Here is a 20,579-nt window from a genome sequence, read left to right as displayed (position 1 = left end):
AAATCTTGGTTTTCAACTTACTTTGTATCGTTCAAGTTTCAAACCTTTACCTTTCCTTTTCCTTTTGGACACTTATTCTTTGAAGGTTTAGGAGGCCTTTGAGCTTGTGAAGACCTTGCACTTTGTAAACGCATAAGGGGAGGCTCTTGTGAATTAGAACCTTGAGATTGCTTTGGAGCTTGTTGTGGTTCTTGATCAAGAGTAAGAGAGGCAATGCTTGAAGTCAATTTGGCCAACTCTACACAATACAAAACATAAAAAATATAATTGATGTTTAGTTGAAAAAAGAAAACAAAGAAAGTTCTTTTATTCACACAGTCTATTTGCAGATGTGCTGCTAATTGTTGAGCTGGTTTGGTACTAAATATTGCATTTAAGGATCTATAACCCTATGACTACTGAGAACCATGATGATGCAGCCCTCATTCCTTATGACCGAGTGGATGAATTGAAGATTACCACCTTAATGTAAGCTGTGAGTAAAGAAATTCTTAAACCTTACCACCTTAATATTATTGCAGCACTCTGAAATTATCTTTCTAAGACCCAAACTTCAGAAATTATCTTTCAAGATTATCTTTATTTCGAAAATGGAAGCAATAAATTCAGAAATTATCTTTCAAGACCCAAACTTCTTTTTGAGACAAATAACTAACAAATAACTAAGAAATTATCTTACCATATTAGATGGTAAGCAATGACTCAGTGAGGTCGTAAGGCAAGGCAGATATGAAAGCAAGCAGTGACTCAGTGACTCAGTGAGGTTGCAAGGCAAGCAGTGACTCACTCAGTGAGGTCGCAGTCGCAGAGGCAGACGCATCTTGTGCAGATTGCAGTCAGGCAGTCGCTCGCAGAGGTAGATGCAGGTAGAAGCAATCGCTCGCAGAGGTAGATGCAGGTAGGCAGAAGCACATGCAGAAGCAGTTGCTCGCAGGCAGAAGCAGATGCAAGCAGGTGACCAGGTCGCAAAGGCAGATGCGGAGATGCAAGGAGGCGGCGCAGAAGCAGTCGCAAACCCACTCAGTGCAAGCAAACCCAGAAGTTCTGGCGGCGCAAAACCAAATGTATAAGTATACTGTATAACCTAGTTGAATAATGAACTAAATAAAAATAAAAAAGTGCGGTTTCGGTTTCGGTTTCGGTTTCGGTGCGGTTTTGAAAACCCAAAACCAAAACTAAACCGTTTTGTGTGCCGCGGTTCGGTTTTGAAACCGAAACCGTTTCAAAACCGCAAAACCAAACCATTTGGTGCGGTTTGATTCGATTCGTGTTTCGGTTTCGGTTTTCGGTTCCAAGTGCCCACCCCTACCTTCCAATGGGTTAGAAAATCGACAGGACATGGTATAATAAAAATTCCCACAAATAAGGATCGGTAAGGCCATCTCCAATAGATGGCTGGCCAGAGAGCTCGTTTTAGCCATCTGGCCCTCAAAGATATTAATATTTTAATGAATAGTACAGGGCCATATTTGTCTCGGTCTCCAAACGAGGGCCAGATGGCTCGTTTTAGCCCTTTCACAAAAATCGTCTCCAACCGAGGGCCAAAGGGCCATAGGGCCAAACATAATTTATTATTTAAAACTACAACTTAAATTCAAATCCAACGGCTAAGTGACGTCAACATGACGTTAGCTAGCCGTTGGATTTGAATTTTTTTTTGCTATAAATAGGGTGGATATTGGGATATAATTCACACAACTTTGAATTCAATCTCTTTCAATTCAAGTTTGCAATGAATTCCAACTTTGGATCCTCTTCAGATTCCAATTGGGGGTCCTCATCCAATTCCAAAAAAGAAGCAAAATGGGCGCAAATGAGACGAGAAGATGATGAGTCTGATGAAGAAGTTCAAGTAAGGTGTAATAAACAAAACATAGCAGTAGCCATGGCTGCGGCCATGGTGTGTCAGCCAACTGAGGAACAACCTCAATGGGGTGGCTCTATTGCTGATCGCTTTTACAAACCACGAAACAGAGCGATGACGCATGCCAATCTGATGAACAACTACTTCGACCCCAACTCGGTGTACACAGAAGAGGATTTCAGACGTCGCTTCCGGATGAGGCGTCATGTATTCGAGCGTTTACTTTGTGATGTCCAGCAGGTCAATCCGTACTTTCGACAGAAGCGGGACAGAGCAGGCTGCCCTAGTTTCTCACCTCATTAGAAGGTTACTGTTGCACTCCGAATGATGACCTATGGCTCCCCAGCTGATTCGATTGATGAAACCCATGGTATGTATAAGTCTACATGCCTTGATACTCTTCAAGAATTTTATGACACAATTGTTCAGCTTTAAAAAGACGAGTACCTCCGCGAGCCAAATCAAGAAGATCTGAATCGGCTCATTCGCAAAGCTGAAGACCGTGGGTTTCCGGGCATGATAGGGTCATTAGACTGCATGCATTGAGATTGGAAGAACTGTCCCACCGGATGGCTAGGAGGCTTTAACTGAAGGTCGAGAAAGCCAACTGTTGTGTTAGATGCAGTTGCCTCATATGACACATGGATCTGGCATGCTTTCTTTAGAGTCCCTGAATCCCAAAATGACATTACAATTCTTGGGCATTCACCTGTCTTTAATAACTTGACGGAAGGTAAAACACCTTAACTTGACTACTACATCAATGGCCGTCAATACAATATGGGGTATTACTTGGCAGATGACATCTATCCAAAGTGGGCGACACTTGTCCAAGTAATTCCAAACCCTAGGAATGACGCGGAAAAGTTGTTTACCTTACACCAAGAGGCATATCGGAAATATGTTGAGAGAGCTTTTGGTATTCTACAAGCACGGTGGAAGATCATCAGCGAACCGGCAAAAGGGTGGAGTCGAGAAAATTTGGATTCCATCATGATGTCTTGCATCATATTACACAATATGATAGTGGAGGATGAGCGAGATGGGTATATTGATGGAGAGTCCGATGACGACCAAGAAGATCGAAATAGGTCAAGAATGGCTTGTGCAAAAATATATGATGAGCCTAATTTGCCTTTCAATCCAAGAACTGGTAGTATCTCTATAGATGAGTACATGAGGCGCTATAGAATGATACGTTGTCGTGCCACAAACAAGTACCTACAACAAGATCTTGTTGCACATCTTTGGGCCCAAAGAAGCATGGAGTAGGCATTTACGTTTTATGTTTTTAAATGTTTTTAAAAATGTTGTTTAAGTTTCATGTTGTATAATTTTTATGTTGGTTAATGTTATTTAATGTTGTTTCATATTGTTTAATGTTGTTTCATGTTACTTAATTTAATTTAGGGAGTTTTAACGAAAAGCCCATGGTACTGTTCACTTTAACGAAAAACCATATTTTTACACTAAAAAGTCAAACATTGTACTATTCACTTTACCCTTTATTTTGTCCTTATCATTAAAACTCAAAGTTTTCAAGCTCTTTTCATTAGTTTTCCTTTTAATTTAATGTTGTATAATGACTTAGGAAGTTATAGGAAAAAAAAATAGAATTTAAAAAAAATATGAAACAAATTTTGTGAAATAGAAGTTATAGAAAAAAATGGAATTTAAAAAAAAATATGAAACAAATTTTGTGAAATAGAAGTTAAAGGAAAAAAATGGAATTTAAAAAAAATATGAAACAAATTTTGTGAAATATAAGTTATAGGAAAAAATGAAGGAAATTATTGAAAAATTGAAACAAATATTATAGATGAAGGAAATATTGGAAAATATATTGAAGGAAATATTGAGAAATATATTGAAGGAAATATTGAAAAATATTGAAGAAGGAAATATTGCAAATGAAGTGAAGAATTGAAAGAACTTCACCATATTTATAGAAGAAAAGAAATGTTTAAATTAAAAAAAAAAAACCCAACGGCTAGCTGTCAGCTAGCCGTTATATTAAAAAATATTTCAAACTATTAGTGTCGGTTATAACCGACACTAATAGTAAATAATTTTTTTTTTGCCTATGAATACCTATTACTGTCGATTATAACCGACAGTATTAAAAAATCCTTCTTTAATGATGTCGGTTATAACCGACAACAATAGGAAAACTATAAAAAAAAATAGCCAGCCAGCCAGCCCTTTGGCCCTTTGAAATTCCGTGGAGCCCTCCCAGATTCCTGAGCTCTCTGGCCTAGTCCCCATCATCTTCAGTGTGTCTGTTATTGCAGTTAGAGAAGCATTCCACAGAAAAAAGAGGGTTACACCTTCAGTTTATTCGCGCAGAGAACCAGCATGTCCAAAAATATATGTTACTCGATTCTTAAAAAAACTGTATGGCATGAAAAAATAAATTTACAAATTGCTAATTGCTAATTTTTTTGTTTTGTATAAAATCTTTGTTCACTCTACTTGAACAGGTACACATGTTAAGTTTTCTTTCATCCTATCTTTGGCACAGAAAGCACCATTAAAATTTAAACTTTTTTTTTCATATTGTTTGTTTGTTTTATTTTTCCTCTCTCTCTTTCTCTCTCTCTCACACACACACACACGCACACTCACACCCCTATGCATGTTACTGAGTTAATCATTGTGTTGACCAAAGTAGGTATAAGCATAACGATTGGAGGTCGTTGGTTTAAAACTTCAAGTTGCAAAAACAAAAGAAAATTGTATTACTATTTGATATAGATGTAGTATAATATATTGATTTTCAAGGATTTTTGGTCTTTGCAGGGTTTTATCTGGCTGAGCAAATGCCTTAGCCATCGCTCTGTGGGTTTAATTTTCTTTTAAGCAAGGCAATATAACTATGAAATTTAGAAAATGGTTGATGAGGCAACATTCCTATTAGTTCCTGTATTAGTTTGATTTTAATTGAATAAATTTGTATAATGTAGAGTAGAAATCTCGAACTTCTTATATGAATGATGTTTGCGTGACATAAAGAATGGGTGACCTTTGAATTGGGGCTGTTGCTGGATCGGCAGGTAAAATTTGAAACTTCGTCTATGAATGTTTATTGCATGCATTTGTGTTCCTTATGTGTGCCTTTCTCTGCAACATGTCCATGAAGATTTATTGGGTGAGGGAAGTATGTAAATGGATAGAGACAGAGAAGCAAACACAAGATGTACGTGGGTAGAGGAGTTCTCATTAATTGTGAAAGGTTTACACAAGTACATAGGTTCAAACTCTCCTTTAGTGAGTACTAGTGAATGATTTAGTACAAATGACATTAGGAAATATTGTGGGAGAATGATATCCTTTTATAAAAGAGAGTTTCTAGCTTTGTTTTGACATTGACACGTGTCGTGTTGTGATTGACTTCCGATGTTGACACGTGTCGCGCTATGATTGACTTCTGATGTCTACACGTGTCACGCTGTGATTGGCCTCCTGGTTGGAGGGAAACTCTTATGGGTCCTTGACGGTATAACGTTGACCAGTGCTCAGTAGTTTCGGGATTGGTCAAGTATGGTACAAACAGTGCTACCCTAAATTCCCGAGTGAGGGAAGCTCCTCGGTTAGGGACTTGCAAGATCCAAGCCGCTGAGTAATCACAAAACTTCTAAGCACCGAAGTGTGGTATCGTTTTCACTTGCCTTATCTGTCTCATAGGTAGATGTGACATCTTCTCTATAACTATATTACAGTTGATCGTACAAGAGAAACAAACATTTGTGAAAGATCTATAATGCATTTTGATTGATCAAGATCAATAGTATAAAACTATATTTAGCCATTTATACTGTATCAGCATAAGCTTGAAAAATGTATAACCTTGAAAAAGTGAGCCACATTAGGTCCGGAAGAAGAGATGGAGCAGAAGAGAGAGGAAGCCGTTGCCATGGAAGGAGAGAGAGAAAAAAATTTATGTGGGGCGAGTTGGCACAGTAGAGTTTCACATCCTTAATTCATTCATATAGAAATTATATATGCGCGATGTTATTCTTACCATATTTTTATGCCACTTTATATGGCATATGATGTGGACATGCATATCATTTAAATTAATCATAATTTAATTTAAATTGAAAACCATTTAATAAACCAATGATTAAAAAAAAACTGGAATTAAATGGTGATTGTGGCATAGGATGAGTCTTCTCCTTCCTTTCCCATTCAATCCTGCATCTTCTCCCATTTCTTCTTCCACGCCATTTTTTTTCAACCGCCTTTTAAAGAAGGAGAAGACTCTTCGTATACCACAATCACCATTTAATTCCAGTTTTTTTTAATTATTGGTTTATTAAATGATTTATTAATTTAAATTAAATTCTGATTAATTTAAATGATGTGGCTGTTCATATCAGATGTCACATAAGGTGATATATAAATGTGGTATAAAAACATGGTAAGAATATCATTACCATCCATGGCAAGTTAGCCATTTTCGAGCCGTTTTCCGACCAAACGCCATCGAGAAAGGTACCATTATGTTCGTCTCATCCAGAAGTATGATTTCCGTTTTTGAATCACTCGATTTTGTTGAACATTGAAGAAGTTATGAACGTTTAAAGTTTACCCAGTTTCTGGCGAGTTTTTCAATTTTTTCGTGGATCAGTCACATTTTAGGCTATTTTCCGGCCATTTCCGGCAACAGTTGGGCTTCCAAAAAGGTATAATCTTATTCTACACTTGTAACATCCCACATCGCCCAGGGGAGTGATCCTTAAATGTATATTTTCATCCCTACCTAGCACGAGGCCTTTTGGGAGCTCACTGGCTTCGGATTCCATCGGAACTCCGAAGTTAAGCGAGAAGGTGGCCAGAGCACTCCCAAGATGGGTGACCCACTGGGAAGTTACTCGTGAGTTCCCAAAAATAAAACCGTGAGGGAATGGTAAGCCCAAAACGGACAATATCGTGCTACGGTGGTGGAGCGGGCTCAGGAAGTGATCCGCCCCGGGTGACGATGTGACAAATAGTATCAGAGCCAATCTCTGGCCAGAAGTGTGCCGACGAGGACGTCGGGTCGGCTTCGGGTTCCATCGGAACTCCGAAGTTAAGCGAAAAGGTGGCCAGAGCACTCCCAGAATGGGTGATCCACTGGGAAGTTGCTCGTAAGTTCCAAAAAATAAAACCGTGAGGGAATGGTAAGCCCAAAGCGGACAATATCGTGCTACGGTGGTGGAGCGGGCCTGGGAAGTGATCCGCCCCGGGTGGGGATGTGACAACACTTTCCTATCTTCAGTTTGATATATTATGGGTCAAATTTGGTTAAGAAACGATTGAGCCACGAAGTTTTAAAAATTGCCCAAAAAGTTTAACAGAAGGATCAAAATCATGAATGGTGGATAATCTCAATGATCATTTATATTGATTTTCAATCTCAGTAACTATTTATATTGATTATGCAAATCTTAAACACTATTTTGACTATTTAGTCATATATACTAACGCGCAATGGAAAAAACACTGTTTCTTAGCACAATGTAAAGATGAAGATGCCCCATTTTTTGCAGCTGTTATTGCCCCACTTAAGGGGTGTATTTAATTGAGAATTTGAGAGATTTTAATAGATTTATAAATCCATGGATTTTTATGGAGTTTAATTGATTTGTAGAGATTTCATATTAAATTTTGATTCAATTCTGTTGAAATCTCATGAGAGAGGTGAGATTTGTGGATACTTAAAATACACTACGAAATCTTTCCAATTCCCTCTAATTCCTCAACTTTCTCAAATTCTTTAAAATCAATTTCTAATTGAATACACCTAGAATGTTATAAACTTCTTTAAAATCCTAATTGAATACACTCATATTTCTAAGAATTTTAATAAACTATCTTAAAATTCTATTTGAATACATCTTAAATTTCAGAGAATCACTTAAAATCCTGTTTTAATACCCCAATTGAATACATCCCCTTTAATTTGACAGCACAATAAAATTCCGATAATACTCCTGCCTACACGTTGGGGTGCTTTGCCTTTCATCCACACGCTTTACTGTTCCCAAGTCTGGATGCTTCCGCACCTTTGATCCACAAGCACCTCTTCTTTTCGCTCCGTTTCGTTGCTTTCTCCTCCACCGCATAGTTCTTGCTTCGGTAACAATCAGACACGTCCCCGCACCTTTTCCTTCTTGCTGCAGTTAAGCTTTCCTCCTCCACCACTCAGTTCTTGCTTCAGTCTGAATCAGTTTTACCACCCAAAAACCCAGATCGCTGTTGCTCATCCAAAACCCACACAGCCGCCACCACCACTTCATCCATCACCACGTTTTACGGATTCCTGTTGACTGAAGGTAAGCGAAAGTTGCCCTCTTCATATCCTCAAGTAAATTTGATTATCTATTAATTTCCCCCATTTATTTTTCAAATTTATATCGATTGCTAAGATTTTAGAAGGGTGTATGGGTTTGGGTAATTTTCATACGCTTGAGGTAGAGCTTTTGTAGACAAATATTGGTTATCTGCTATTTGAATTGAATTGGTATTGATTTTTTTTTTCATATAATTTTGGAACGATGAGATGGGCCATAGGTTGGCATATTTGAATGATGTATAGATCAGTTTATATATGTGATGATAATATACATTATATGTTCAGGAAGGAGAAAGAAATTGAAGGTTGTCGCAACCAGTAACAGGTATTGGGCATACCTATTAGTTTCTAAACCACTTAGATTATAGCAGTCGGCGTCGTCCGAAAGCTAAATTTTTTCTGGGTTCAGAGGAGATACCGATGAGCTTTAAGTGTAAATTGTAAATAAGTTGGGAGATTGAGAGATGAGCCGAGGAGGGAGATAGGGAGAGCAGGAAGCAGGCAGCGCGGTGATTTTTTACGTGTTGAGGGGGAGGGTCGGGAGATTGAAATGTTGTGTGAAGGAATAATCCAGACTAATGAAGAGGCAAGGCATCTCACTGTGCAGTTTAAGAAAAAGAATAAACAATAAAAAAATTGAAACATGTGTTTTCCTGTTCTTTCGCTGTGTTTAGTACCCACACCAATTAACTTTGATAAATTATCTTTACTATCCCATATCATTTCATAAAAAAAAGAAATGCATTTTTATCTTTACTATCCCAGAATCTGTTGTTTAAGATAAACAAGAAAGGTTTGGTTGGATTGGTTTACAAGGAGAGAGGGATTGTTTGTCACGTAAAAGGAGAGTTTAACTCTCTTTCAATTCTATAACGTAAATCTGAATATTGTTATATTTTCAAGTCATATCTTATGTGATTAGTTTTTGTACATGGTATAAGTTAGTAAACGTACTGACATGAAGAAGACCATGTCATGCATTTCTACTTCTATTCCAATCCGATGTATATCAGACCGTTCCCGGTTCCCGCAACAGCCTCTGGTGTGTCTTCTACAACTCCGACATCGACGAGCTAGATAGCTGCTTTGCCTGGTAAGATTTTTGTCCTCAATTTGAAATTGGTTGTTTAATTCCTGTTATTTGCCAAGAAATCTTGAATATACCCATAACTTGCCTCCCTCTTTCAGTTTTGAAATTTAAATTTTAAGGTATGAGGGGTTTCGATAGCCGACCCCACTTAGTGGGAAAAGGCTTTGTTGTTGTTGTTGTTGTTGAGAGGTTTCGAACAGGGGCTTAAATTGGGTTAGGGTTTTGTTCAATTTTAATTTCTTTTTTCTGGTTTTAGTTTCAAGTTTTGGCTTCAATCTCTTTACTTATCAAAATTTTCATGAAATTTAAATTTATTTGTCTAATTAGATTGCGTATGCCTTCAATTCTTTATTTAATTGTTCTGTTTTCATTCACGTTTATATACTAACAATATGTATATTTTACTTTCACGTTTGCAATACAATGAGCGTATTTCGATCCACCATTTGGAATCTTTTTACTCGAACAAGTAGATTAGAAACCGAGTGCGATGAAGTTGGAAACCCAAAGTAAATGGATCTCGTAATCAATTTGGTGGCTTCCAGTGCATATTGCTTTGCTTGAATGGTCAGAAAATCCTTTCATTATACTATCTATATTCAGTTATAATACTTTCACTTGCATACGATGCAATGAAATAGAATATTAGTTGAACTAGAAACGATTCTAATTATCCAAACATCAAGTTGGGTGCCACTTTAAATGTAGGACAATTGAAAAAAAGGATCTTTGGTTGCTGTTTTTGGATTTGACAATATTGGCTTCACTGTAAATGAGAACAAACTTTAATTTCGATACATACATGCACATATTTATATACTAACAATGTACATCTTACATTTGCAATTCACTATTTGAAACCTTTTCAGTCGAACAAGAAGATTAGAGTCCAAATATGAAGATTTTGAGACCCAAAGTAATCGGATCTCATGATCGAATTGGTGGTTTTCTAAGCATATTACTTAATGCTGAATTATTTTTTTCCAACATAACGTTTCGTTGCCACTTTAAATGTAACAAAACCGAAAAAGAATCATCAATTGCTCTTTTTTGACTTGGCTTTGGTGGCCTCGCTGTAAGTGTGAACAAATTTTTTTTATCGCAAATACTTTATTGTTTATGCTTATACATGCTTTGTTTAGATTGCTGAAACTGCAAGAATTTTATGCAGCGTCACAAATGACTTGGCCTGACTTCAATCTCAAGAGGTTTAAAAAAGGTATTTATGATGTCATATAACACGTAGAACTTGGAAATTAAACAAGCACAATCTCATATCAGGATTTAGTCTTGAATATCTGTGCAGGTGCATTTGGCCACATCACCAAGAGCTACTACTACGCATTAGGGACAATTAAACAAGCACGTTGTAGAATCCATAAAAAATCATGTAACTTGTATATAGTTAGGACTTAGAAATTAGCTATTTTGATGGTACATAGGCTCTTAATGCAAACCCAATAGAATCAAAATGAAATTGAAAGACTTATTATACCATGTAAATTAAGTTGCTTTGATTAATTTCGGAATTATTTAGAAGTGGTTTTGATAGATTGTGGGTTACGATTCCAAAACCCGCTGCAAAGCGTAGACATTTTTGTTAGTGATAATTCTATTCATACCACAAAGGATTATATATACAAGCATGTATACTTGACAATTAAAGATTTCTACAAATCAGAAATACAATCAAAATCAAGTTACAATATTAATTCCTAAACATTAAGAGAAATTATTTCCTTAGACAAGACTACTTCTAAGCAGCTACCATCCCGCATCACTGACAACAAACACTTCCACTTTGCATAGCAGATGGATTATTTATCATAACTAAGCGACGCTCTTGAATTACCAACCCAGTAAAGATCGAGAAAGCGTCATTGACGTAGTTCATTACCCCAAACCCTAATTGCTACATGCATACAGGATGTCTGACCTAGTTAATTATGTTCTCAAGCTAACACACCATGGCAGAGTAATTACACAAACAAGAACATGATTTTGACCTGAAGAACATGCGCCGCAACCACTTCGTCACCCGAATAAGAAACCGAATAGTGTGCATTACACTGACCATGCCCAGCAAAGTAGTCCAAGTAAGAACGGATATCCCGTATAGGTTAATGCTTGTATCTGTAGGTGAACCATGGACGATCATATACAGCGCAACTAGGTAGGTGAATGCCAGGAATGTGAGAGTGACGCACATGGACATCGATAAGAGCCACGTGCAGAACCGATTGTGGAGAGGAAATCCACTAACGAGCAAAAGGGTGACACTCAAAGAAGCAAGGAACGAGATGGTATTGGATGTTAGGAAATCGGCGAAGTCGTCATCATTACCGTAGCTTAACACTGCAGTTCCAGCTCTACATACTCTCGTTTCACTGCAAATTGTTCTGGTATAATTGGTTCCAGAATAATAAATGGTAGTGTTTGTATCATTATGGTCCCAGACACCACCAGGTGGGTTGACTACGGCTTGAAAAGTCATGGTCGAGATCATCGTAGCCACAACCATCAGCATGCCACGTGTCTCGCCCACCCAATTACTCGGATATCTCAACCATTCCATCAATTTTGTCCAGCACCTCCTTGCTGGCGTTGATCCCTTTTCCGATGATGCTACTCGTTTGTGAAGCTTCTTTTCCTTCGTTACCCTTTTTGGATTTGGTGATACAACAGCAGCAGCGGCAACATCTGAGTTAGGCTTATCATTTTCATTATTTTGTCTTCTGATTAATCCTGCGTCCATCAAAATCTGTTGAATTTCTAAGCTTCTGCTAAAGTCCTCTCTTGCAACGCTGCTGTACTCTAAGATATCTAACATGGTCAGAGACATCCCATTCACACCAGTTGCTTCTGCTCTTATAGCATCAACGGAAAGCAGGTAACGTATAGTCTGCAAAATAATATATACACTTTATTAATTTGGTGGAAATTATGCTCCTAAGGGGAGCAAACAAAAGAAAGTACACATAAATTTGGGTTAATCTCAATTTACTACTTTGAATTTTCTTGATTTTCTATATTTGATGTCTAAATTTTTTTCATCTCAGTTTGGTACTTAAAATTTTTTTTCGTCTCAGTTTGGTACTTAATTAAAGTCATAATTCTAGAACAGTTTTACAAATGCGTTAAGTTTTCCGTCAAAAGTTCCGTTAACTGATGATGTGATTCTGTTGATCCTAAAAACTATCAAGCCTACGTGGTGCGCAGGCCGAGTAATCTATGAGCTAACTACGTCCTTCAGTTGTGTGCGGGGCGTGCCAACTCGTCGGCCGAGGAGTAAAATGTGTTGATGTTGCGTTGGGTGCGCGACTGACTTCTGCGTCTTGCGATTGCGATCGAGAAAGGAACACCTCTCGGCCTCTTGGGTTCTCGAACCTGAAGACAAGGCTACTATTCTTACGAAGTTCACGAATCATCGTCGTCGGATTCGGTCATAGTGATGGTATTCGTCAGAGTAAACTCACGCCGAATCGACACCAAAGTGTAAGGGCATAAATACTTAAAGCGGATATAAGTCTTAACAGTGAACTTGATTCGGCCGTCGGAATGCCGAACTCTAAATCCCACTTGAGGGTATCTAATCATAAAATAACTCGGCGTGCAATGTGCCGAACCCAGCAAACCGTAACACCTCACTTCGCCGAAAAGGCTGATGAGATGACCTCGACCAATAAGGATTCGAAAATCTTTCTCGACCGAGACTTGGATAGATAATCAGTCGCCCTTGTCGCAGTGCTGTTTATCCAAACTGAAGGTGCTTCGCAGTCGGCTGATTCTATGGCAACAGTGCTGTTTATCCAAACTGAAGGTGTTTGCCGGTTGCCTTCACAGTGTTGTTTATCCAAACTGAAGGTGTGTCGGCGAAAAGAGAAAAGAAAAAATCTCAAGGTTGTTGAGAGAATTTGCGCAGGGTAGTCGTGTGTTGAATTGGAGGGGTCTTTTCCGTTGTGTGTAGCTTTGTATTTATAATACCAAACTGCATGATGACCGCCTTGTATAGCCTTTATCGTGAACAATAAATCACGTCTTGATACTAAAGGATAATCAACCAATGTTTGATAATCACATTGAGAAATCCTTATCAACACAATTCGCGGCATGCATGGCTGAACGAGTTCCCAATATTCATGCTGAGTGAATCTGGCTTCATAAAGGTCTTCATGCTGACTCACGGTATAAAAGCATATGCCAATATGGTAAATCTTTTAGCATAAGTTAATTATCTGATTGTTGCTACCTTATCATCACCATCATCCAAAAAGTCCCCGTGTTCCTTCATAACGACCTGATACAGTCCCACTTCAACTCTAGGTTTTGCATGCAATCCTTATTTCCCATAGATGTGATAATGCATGCAATTGCATTATCCCATTTAATTAAAATTCCATGAATATTTGGTGATGATAATTACCCCATCTTGCATGCTTCATCATCTGATGTCGTGCCTTGTAAATTGCAGTCGTATCATTCCACACGGCATTGCCAGATTCTATCAAATCAATCTCCTAATGATAGCAATACATGAATAAGACAAAGGCATCTGCCCATTATTCCATTTCGTTCAAACCGACTGGGTTCTTAGATAATAATAAGTTAAAATAATTTAATATACTATTAAGAGATAATAATTATGATTAAAACCACAATATTGTCCCTCAATAATAATAAGAAATTACCGTAACAATTCCACGAAGGTCTAGAACTCTACTCATTCAACGGTTTCGATCGTTTAGGCCGATGGTGTAATTTTGGGTCTAAACAGATTCTCATGTGAACAATAAATGTACGCCACGTATTAATATGGGCCCAGATGGTTATTAAAAAAAATTAACAAAAGAACTAAAATAAAATAAAAAAAAAAATAAAAATTCTACAAACCTAAAAACCTAAAAGGGTGAAGATCATTTAAAAGAAAAAGGAAGTCGTGCAGCTGACCATGAAGGTCTCCGACGACCACCACGGTAGATTCCAGGCTTAGCTGATCGACGTTTGCGATCTTGGATGTGCAGAGGATCAAGCCATCGACAACCTCTACAGGAAACACGTCGGGCAAATGGGTCGGGTCCAGATTTCTAGATGCCCAATAAAAAACAAACCTGAGGTTCCTAACCCATTCCAAACTAAGCTTTCCGTCGGCTGGCCAGCCAACTGGGGTTTTCGGATTAGGCTTTGGCTACGATGGGTTGTCTTCGGATTCGAAGTTGGTGATAGCGGAAGATGCCGAATCGATGACCGGCAACAGTTCTGCTGCTAATACTTCTTGCAACTTTTTGAGATGCAGATGGACGGAATTTTCTTTTATTCCGGTTGAAAGGGAGGTAAGGGAAGGGAGTGGGTTGCAGATCTGGGGAACGGAAACCCATATGCAGCACAAAAAGCAGTGGATTCATTCTACCGCTGCCCCATGTGCAGTCGAAGGGAGGGAGATAGATGCTTTTGTTCTTTTGGTCAAAGGGAGAAATGGAGATAGAGGCTCAAATTTGGTCATTTGCGATTCCTCCTCAATGTTTATCATATAACTTATGTGGTGTAGTCAAATGAGGATTTTAAAGAGTAGGGATTCTCATCCTTCTTTTTGTCTTTTCCTTACCTCCTCTACGATCACGGATAATCCATGATAAAATTTTATATTAATTTTTTATAGAAACAAACAAATAAAATAGAGAATATGAAAGGAATGAACGGAAGGGGATGGAAAAATGATGTAAGAGAATCCTAGTTTGAATTTTAAAATATTTTAAAAGACTTTAAAATTATGGTGTAGTCAACTAGGATTTAAAAAAAAAAAAACTAGGATTTTAAAAGATTTTTTTTTTAAGAATTCATTCAAATACTAGGTAGTCAATTAAAGAATTTTAAAAGACTTTAGAATCCTAGTGTGGTCAACTAGGATTTTAAAAGATTTTTATAAAGTCCATGCAAATCTATCGGTAGTAAAAAAATTCATAAATTTTAAAAGATTTCTTTCAATAAGAGATTTTGTAAGATTTGAGAAGAGATTATAAGCATAACAAAATCCTACATCCACTCTAGGATTTCTTTTCAATCCCCTCGCGCTCTTTCTCTCTCTCTCCATTCTGCAACTAGATCTTTTTTTCTCACTCTCCATTTTCTTCCAGACATAGAACCTGCCAACTTGATTTCCTTTCACGTTCATCCGTCACCGTCCCAGTTGCAAACTACAACATTTTTAAAATTTTTTATTTCCTTTATTTTGGACTGTGTAATAGTATTTCTTGTAATGTTTTGATGGGAAGTGTTAATGGCTACTAATCATTCTTGTAATGATTATGTGTTCTATTTGAATGTGTTAATTTTTTACCATGTTAATTGAACTCTTCGAAATTACTACTAAGAATCTTATTGTCAATTCAAGTTTTCTGTTCTTTTTCGTGTAATCATGATAGTGTAAGGGTGCACGTATCTTCCAAAGCCTATTCATATTCGTATTTATATTGGTAGTTGTACTTAGACTGAACAAAACATTATGAACTAATCAATTGTTGAGGAAAAATGATTAATTTTGAGACATTTGATTTAAGAAGCATTACTTGTTTTGGTTAGTTAAAAATGATTGTTCGTAAAGAAATCACAATTCAAATGAGAAAGGGAAAAAAAGACATATTTGATTGGTTTATATTTCCATATATATATATATATATATATGTTTATGTCTTTTTCAAATTGTGCACTGAGAAAAATTTTTATATTGTATGAGTAAAAAAAGAAATCCTAAGAAATACATGAAAGAAATCCGTATAAATCCATAAAAATCTATAATAGAAATTCATAATAATTTGTCAAAATCCATATGGAATTGTAGAATCTATTAAAATCATTTGAAATTTGTTACTTAAATTTGAATTTTTTTAATATTCACGTGTGCCATATTGACATGTAGCGCTAAATCAATATCCACGTGAGTGCCGAGTCATCAGTTAACAGAGGTTCTTACGAAAAACTTAACGGATGTGTTAAAGTATCATAGAATTATGATTTTAGATATCAAATTGAAATGAAAAATACTTGATGTATCAAATGTTGAAAATTAAAAAACTTCAAAGTAGTAAACTAAGATTATTCCCATAAACTATGTAAAAAGGGAAACAAACAAAAGAAAATTTACATGTGAACATACCTAAACTACCTATTAATAGAACCCTAGTTGTCAACCAAAACTTTATGAAATTATTATTTTAACCCACTTATAAAAACTAAACAAAAATAAAAGGGTTAATCTCAATTTACTACTCTGAAATTTATTGGTTTCAACATTTGGTACATCAAGTTTTTTTCGTCTCAAAGTAGTACATGAAGTCATAATTTAGGAATATTTTCATATATCCGTTAAGGTTGTTGTTAAATCAGTTGCTAACTAGTGACGTGACATCCATGTAGACAATGACTAGGCACCATGTGTCAATGGGGCTCACATGAAAATTAAAAAATTAATAAAAAGTAGAAATTTTTTTTTTTAAAAAACCCATCGTCTTCTACCTTCCCTGATCCTACTCAACTATTCCTCCATTCTCTCATCTGCACTCATCCAAGCCTCTCTCCCTAAAACGTGCACGATCTAGAACCCTCATGGACCAGCGAAGATGAACAGGATCGCGGTGAGATCAGTGGTCGGCGGTCTGCGCGAAGCCGGGAACTACGCCGCTGCATTTCCATAGTTGTCGTTGTCACATCCCGACTCGGACCCTCACCACATCCTAGGCTAGACTCCACCGTAGCACGATATTGTCCGCTTTGGGCCCTAACCACACCCGTGCCCAGGCCCCCACCACATCCCGGGCTCGACTCCACCGTAGCACGATATCACATCCTGGGCTCGACTCTACCGTAGCATGATATTGTCCGCTTTGGGCCCCAACCACGCTTGTGCCCAGGCCCCCACCACATCCCGGACTCTACTCCACCGTAGCACGATATTGTCCACTTTGGGCCCCGACCACGCCCTCACGGTTTTGTTTCTGGGAACTCAGACGAGAAATTCCCAGTAGGTCACCTATCATAGGATTGCTCTTGCCCGAACCCACTTAACTTCGGAGTTCCGATGGAACCCGAAGCCAGTGAGCTCCCAAAAAACCTCGTGCTAGGTAGAGATGAGAAAATACATATAAGGCTTACAAGATCCACTCCCCTGGGCGATGTGGGATGTTACAGGCGTTGCTAGGCTGTTGGACAGCGCCGAGTTCCTGAACCACCGAAGCAACGACGGTTTTAGCAAATTTGGGGCTAGCTTTGAAGTTTCTGGGTTTTGTCTTCTTAAAACCAAATTGTGAAGGTTTTAGCTTCAATTGAAGCTCTGTCAACGACATGGCTAGGTTTTGTATTAGAGAAATTGAAGGTTTGGTTTGTTGATTAAGGGATGTGTGGCTATGATTCTCACGAAGGGAAGGGGTAAGGTAGGAGAGAATGAAGGATGGTTGGATGGGATTGCGGTGGGGGTGGGGGAAAGAGGAAAGGGATCCTCTCCGGATCCCTTCTTCCTAATCCACCAAATCAAGGAATCTATGTTGTTGAAATTTGATTCAACGGTTACAAAAATGGGCCCACTTTAAAAGTTATAATAACTTCAACTGTTGGATCAAATTTCAATGGTCCGGATCCCTTGATTTGATGGATAGAGCATCTCCAAAGGAGATGTCAAATATAGTATGTCAAAATGTTATTTGATGGTTGATGTGGCAAATTGAATACAAGTGCTAAATTCTCTTCTTTTCCGATAGATGTGTTAAATATTTATTTTATTATTTTATTGGGCCTAGAGTTACATTAACAATTAAAAAATAATCAAAATTACTTTTAGTTTTTATTCTATTGGTTGTTAATGGGATCCATGCATTAAAAATTACATTAAATATATTTGACTCCTTCTTTGTTTGTTGTAAAAAAAGGCAGCTAGAAAGCAAGGAGTCAAATAACTCACATGCCACATCATATATGTCATATTCACTGGAGAGCACTTAAATGCCTTTTAATCCTATTTGGTATATTTGACATCTCCTTTGGAGATGGTCTTAAGAGGAAGGGATCTGGAGATGATCCCGTTTTTGGGGAAAGAGATAGGAGACGGTGGTTTTTTTTAAAATTCCACGTGGGCGCATTTTGACACGTGACACTCTGTTATTGTCCACGTATGCACCACGTCACCAATTAACAGCTGATTTAACACTAACCTTAATGGATGTATGAAAGTGTCATAAAACTATGATTTCAGATAACACTTTGGCGGTGATGGAGTTAGAAATTTATGTCGGAGGGGCCTTTAAACTAAATGAAAGAAATTAAAAAAAAAAACATATAGTAATATAGTTAATTGGAGAACAATTAAAAGTTAATTTTTCTAGCCTTTTAGTTAAGGCCAGAGCTTTAAAATTTAGATAAAATTTAGTATTGAGATGATTATGTTATAAAAATAGAGCTTGTTTACAAGTTTTGGTAAAAAAGGATTTCAAGTAAAAATTAAGGTTATGACTAGCTCAAAAATATTGTAAGATATTTCTTTCAACATAACGTAAAAATTTAAGGTTTGGCTAGCTCAAAAATGTTACAAGATATTTCTTTCAACATAACTAAATCTTATTCTCGAATGTATAAACCTTATTTTATATGAATTGATAAAAAAGGTAGAAGGTTTTTGGCTGTGGACATCTATTATTGGGAGTTTTAAAAATCATTGGCGTCAGGAAGTTTCGACCAGCGGACCTCGTGTACAACCAAACTCTACTTAAACCATTACACCACATGCTTCAATTGTTATATTAAGTAGACAACACATATACGACTGCAAATTCCAGGATGGGCCTCGCCTTCTTGTGGCTCTGCCACTACACTTTGGGATGAAAAAACTTGATATACCAAATTTTAAAACTAAGAAATTTCAGGTTAATAAACTGAGATTAACTGAATATAATAAATTTGGGCAATTTAATAATTACATAAACATAAATTTTGCTATTTTTTACCGCAACCTCACATCCAAGTTAGTATAGCATGATGTATTTAAAACTCAAAAAAAAAATTGTTAAATAAAAAACTTACAAATAAAATAAAATAATAATAAAAAATTGCTCATCATTATACCAATTTTCGTAACTAATTTTTTTTTAAATTTTAAAAACTAGTTACACTTCATAATAAAAAACAAAACAAAAGAAAATTGTTCACACAGCGTGGGCATCTGCTAGTGTTAATTAATATAGTAAAAAACTAAGAATATCCAGTATAGAAAATGGAAATATATATACGTACCTTAATTTGCCTTAGCATCAAAGCTAAGTGCAGGATGGTCACACCACCATCACAGCCAGCTCTTGAGTTGAGGAACTCACCATTTCTGTCGTCTCTTTCAACCAACAGTCTATCAACCAACAGTTTCAAGCACTCGAACTGGTTGTGTATAATACACAAGTGCAAAACTGTTTCTTTCGATCTGTTTTTAACTTTGTCATAAATGGACTCAGGATTTTTACCAATCAACTTCTGGAGCACCTCAACTCCTCCTCTCATGGCTGCATAGTGAAGAGGGATTCTTCCATTTTCATCAAAATCCGAGCACGCACCAGCATACACAGATAACAAAGCTTCGACGGTCTCCTTGTGGCCCTTAGCAGAAGCCAAATGCAGGGGTGTGCGTCTATCGGCGTCCACCCCCTCTGCAAGTTTGGGATTGTTAGTGCAAAGGGCTTTGGTAAACTCAGTGTGGCCGTGCAAAGCTGAAACATGCAAGGGGGTTCCGGTTATGCCGGTCTGCAGGGATATTCTCCATAGAATGTCTGGGTCTTTTTCTATCAACCTATTTAGGGATTCTACACTCCCGGTCCGTGATGCCTTGTACACTTCATCTTCATCGTGTGATGCCTTGTACCCTTCATCTTCATCGTGCGGTCTGATCTCCATTATTTTCTCTCTCTCTTTGAACTTTGCTTCACTTAGAAGAAATTAAATGCCAAAACAAACGTAGACTACATGTAGCAATTGGAGTTGCCAAACCATGCAATTTTATAGATGAGAAACACCAGGGAGTCTCTCAAAAGTGAAATGCATAAACTTTCTATTATATCACAATTTAACATTGATTTCTGTGTCAACATTATAAAATATTATGCTAAAATATGAGGTGACACCGAGTTCATAAATTTAGTTTAAAAAAAATTGGTTTGCAACTTGATTTAAAAAAATTTGGTCTTTCTAGCATTATCTATAAATTTAGTCTCCTCAACATTACCATATCAAAAGAATTAGGGAGATTATATTAACACACTTCA

General features: G+C 37.2%; 1 protein-coding gene and 2 long non-coding RNA genes across 3 annotated transcripts; 2 read left to right on the top strand and 1 right to left on the bottom strand.

Moving 5' to 3' along the window:
* The first annotated feature begins 7,866 nt into the window (after positions 1-7,866).
* On the top strand, positions 7,867-9,614 carry LOC139190131 (uncharacterized). The gene is made up of 2 exons (XR_011574126.1): positions 7,867-8,181; positions 9,215-9,614. It is a non-coding gene; the product is annotated as an uncharacterized lncRNA (long non-coding RNA).
* A 104-nt stretch (positions 9,615-9,718) lies between these two features.
* Positions 9,719-10,812, top strand: LOC103450911 (uncharacterized). The gene is made up of 3 exons (XR_011574127.1): positions 9,719-9,858; positions 10,463-10,510; positions 10,598-10,812. It is a non-coding gene; the product is annotated as an uncharacterized lncRNA (long non-coding RNA).
* Positions 10,813-10,885: 73 nt separating this feature from the next.
* Positions 10,886-20,367, bottom strand: LOC103406134 (ankyrin repeat-containing protein BDA1-like). Its single transcript, XM_029089988.2, has 2 exons — positions 19,564-20,367; positions 10,886-12,193 (listed from the first exon to the last, which is right to left on the bottom strand). The coding sequence occupies exons 1-2, from the start codon at positions 20,209-20,211 to the stop codon at positions 11,249-11,251; spliced, it is 1,593 nt and encodes a 530-aa protein (XP_028945821.2). The 5' UTR covers positions 20,212-20,367; the 3' UTR covers positions 10,886-11,248.
* Positions 20,368-20,579: the final 212 nt, after the last annotated feature.

This window comes from Malus domestica, chromosome 12 (genome assembly GCF_042453785.1).
Source record: "Malus domestica chromosome 12, GDT2T_hap1".
Classification (NCBI taxonomy): domain Eukaryota; kingdom Viridiplantae; phylum Streptophyta; class Magnoliopsida; order Rosales; family Rosaceae; genus Malus; species Malus domestica.
This window is presented reverse-complemented; position numbering and strand designations above follow the sequence as displayed.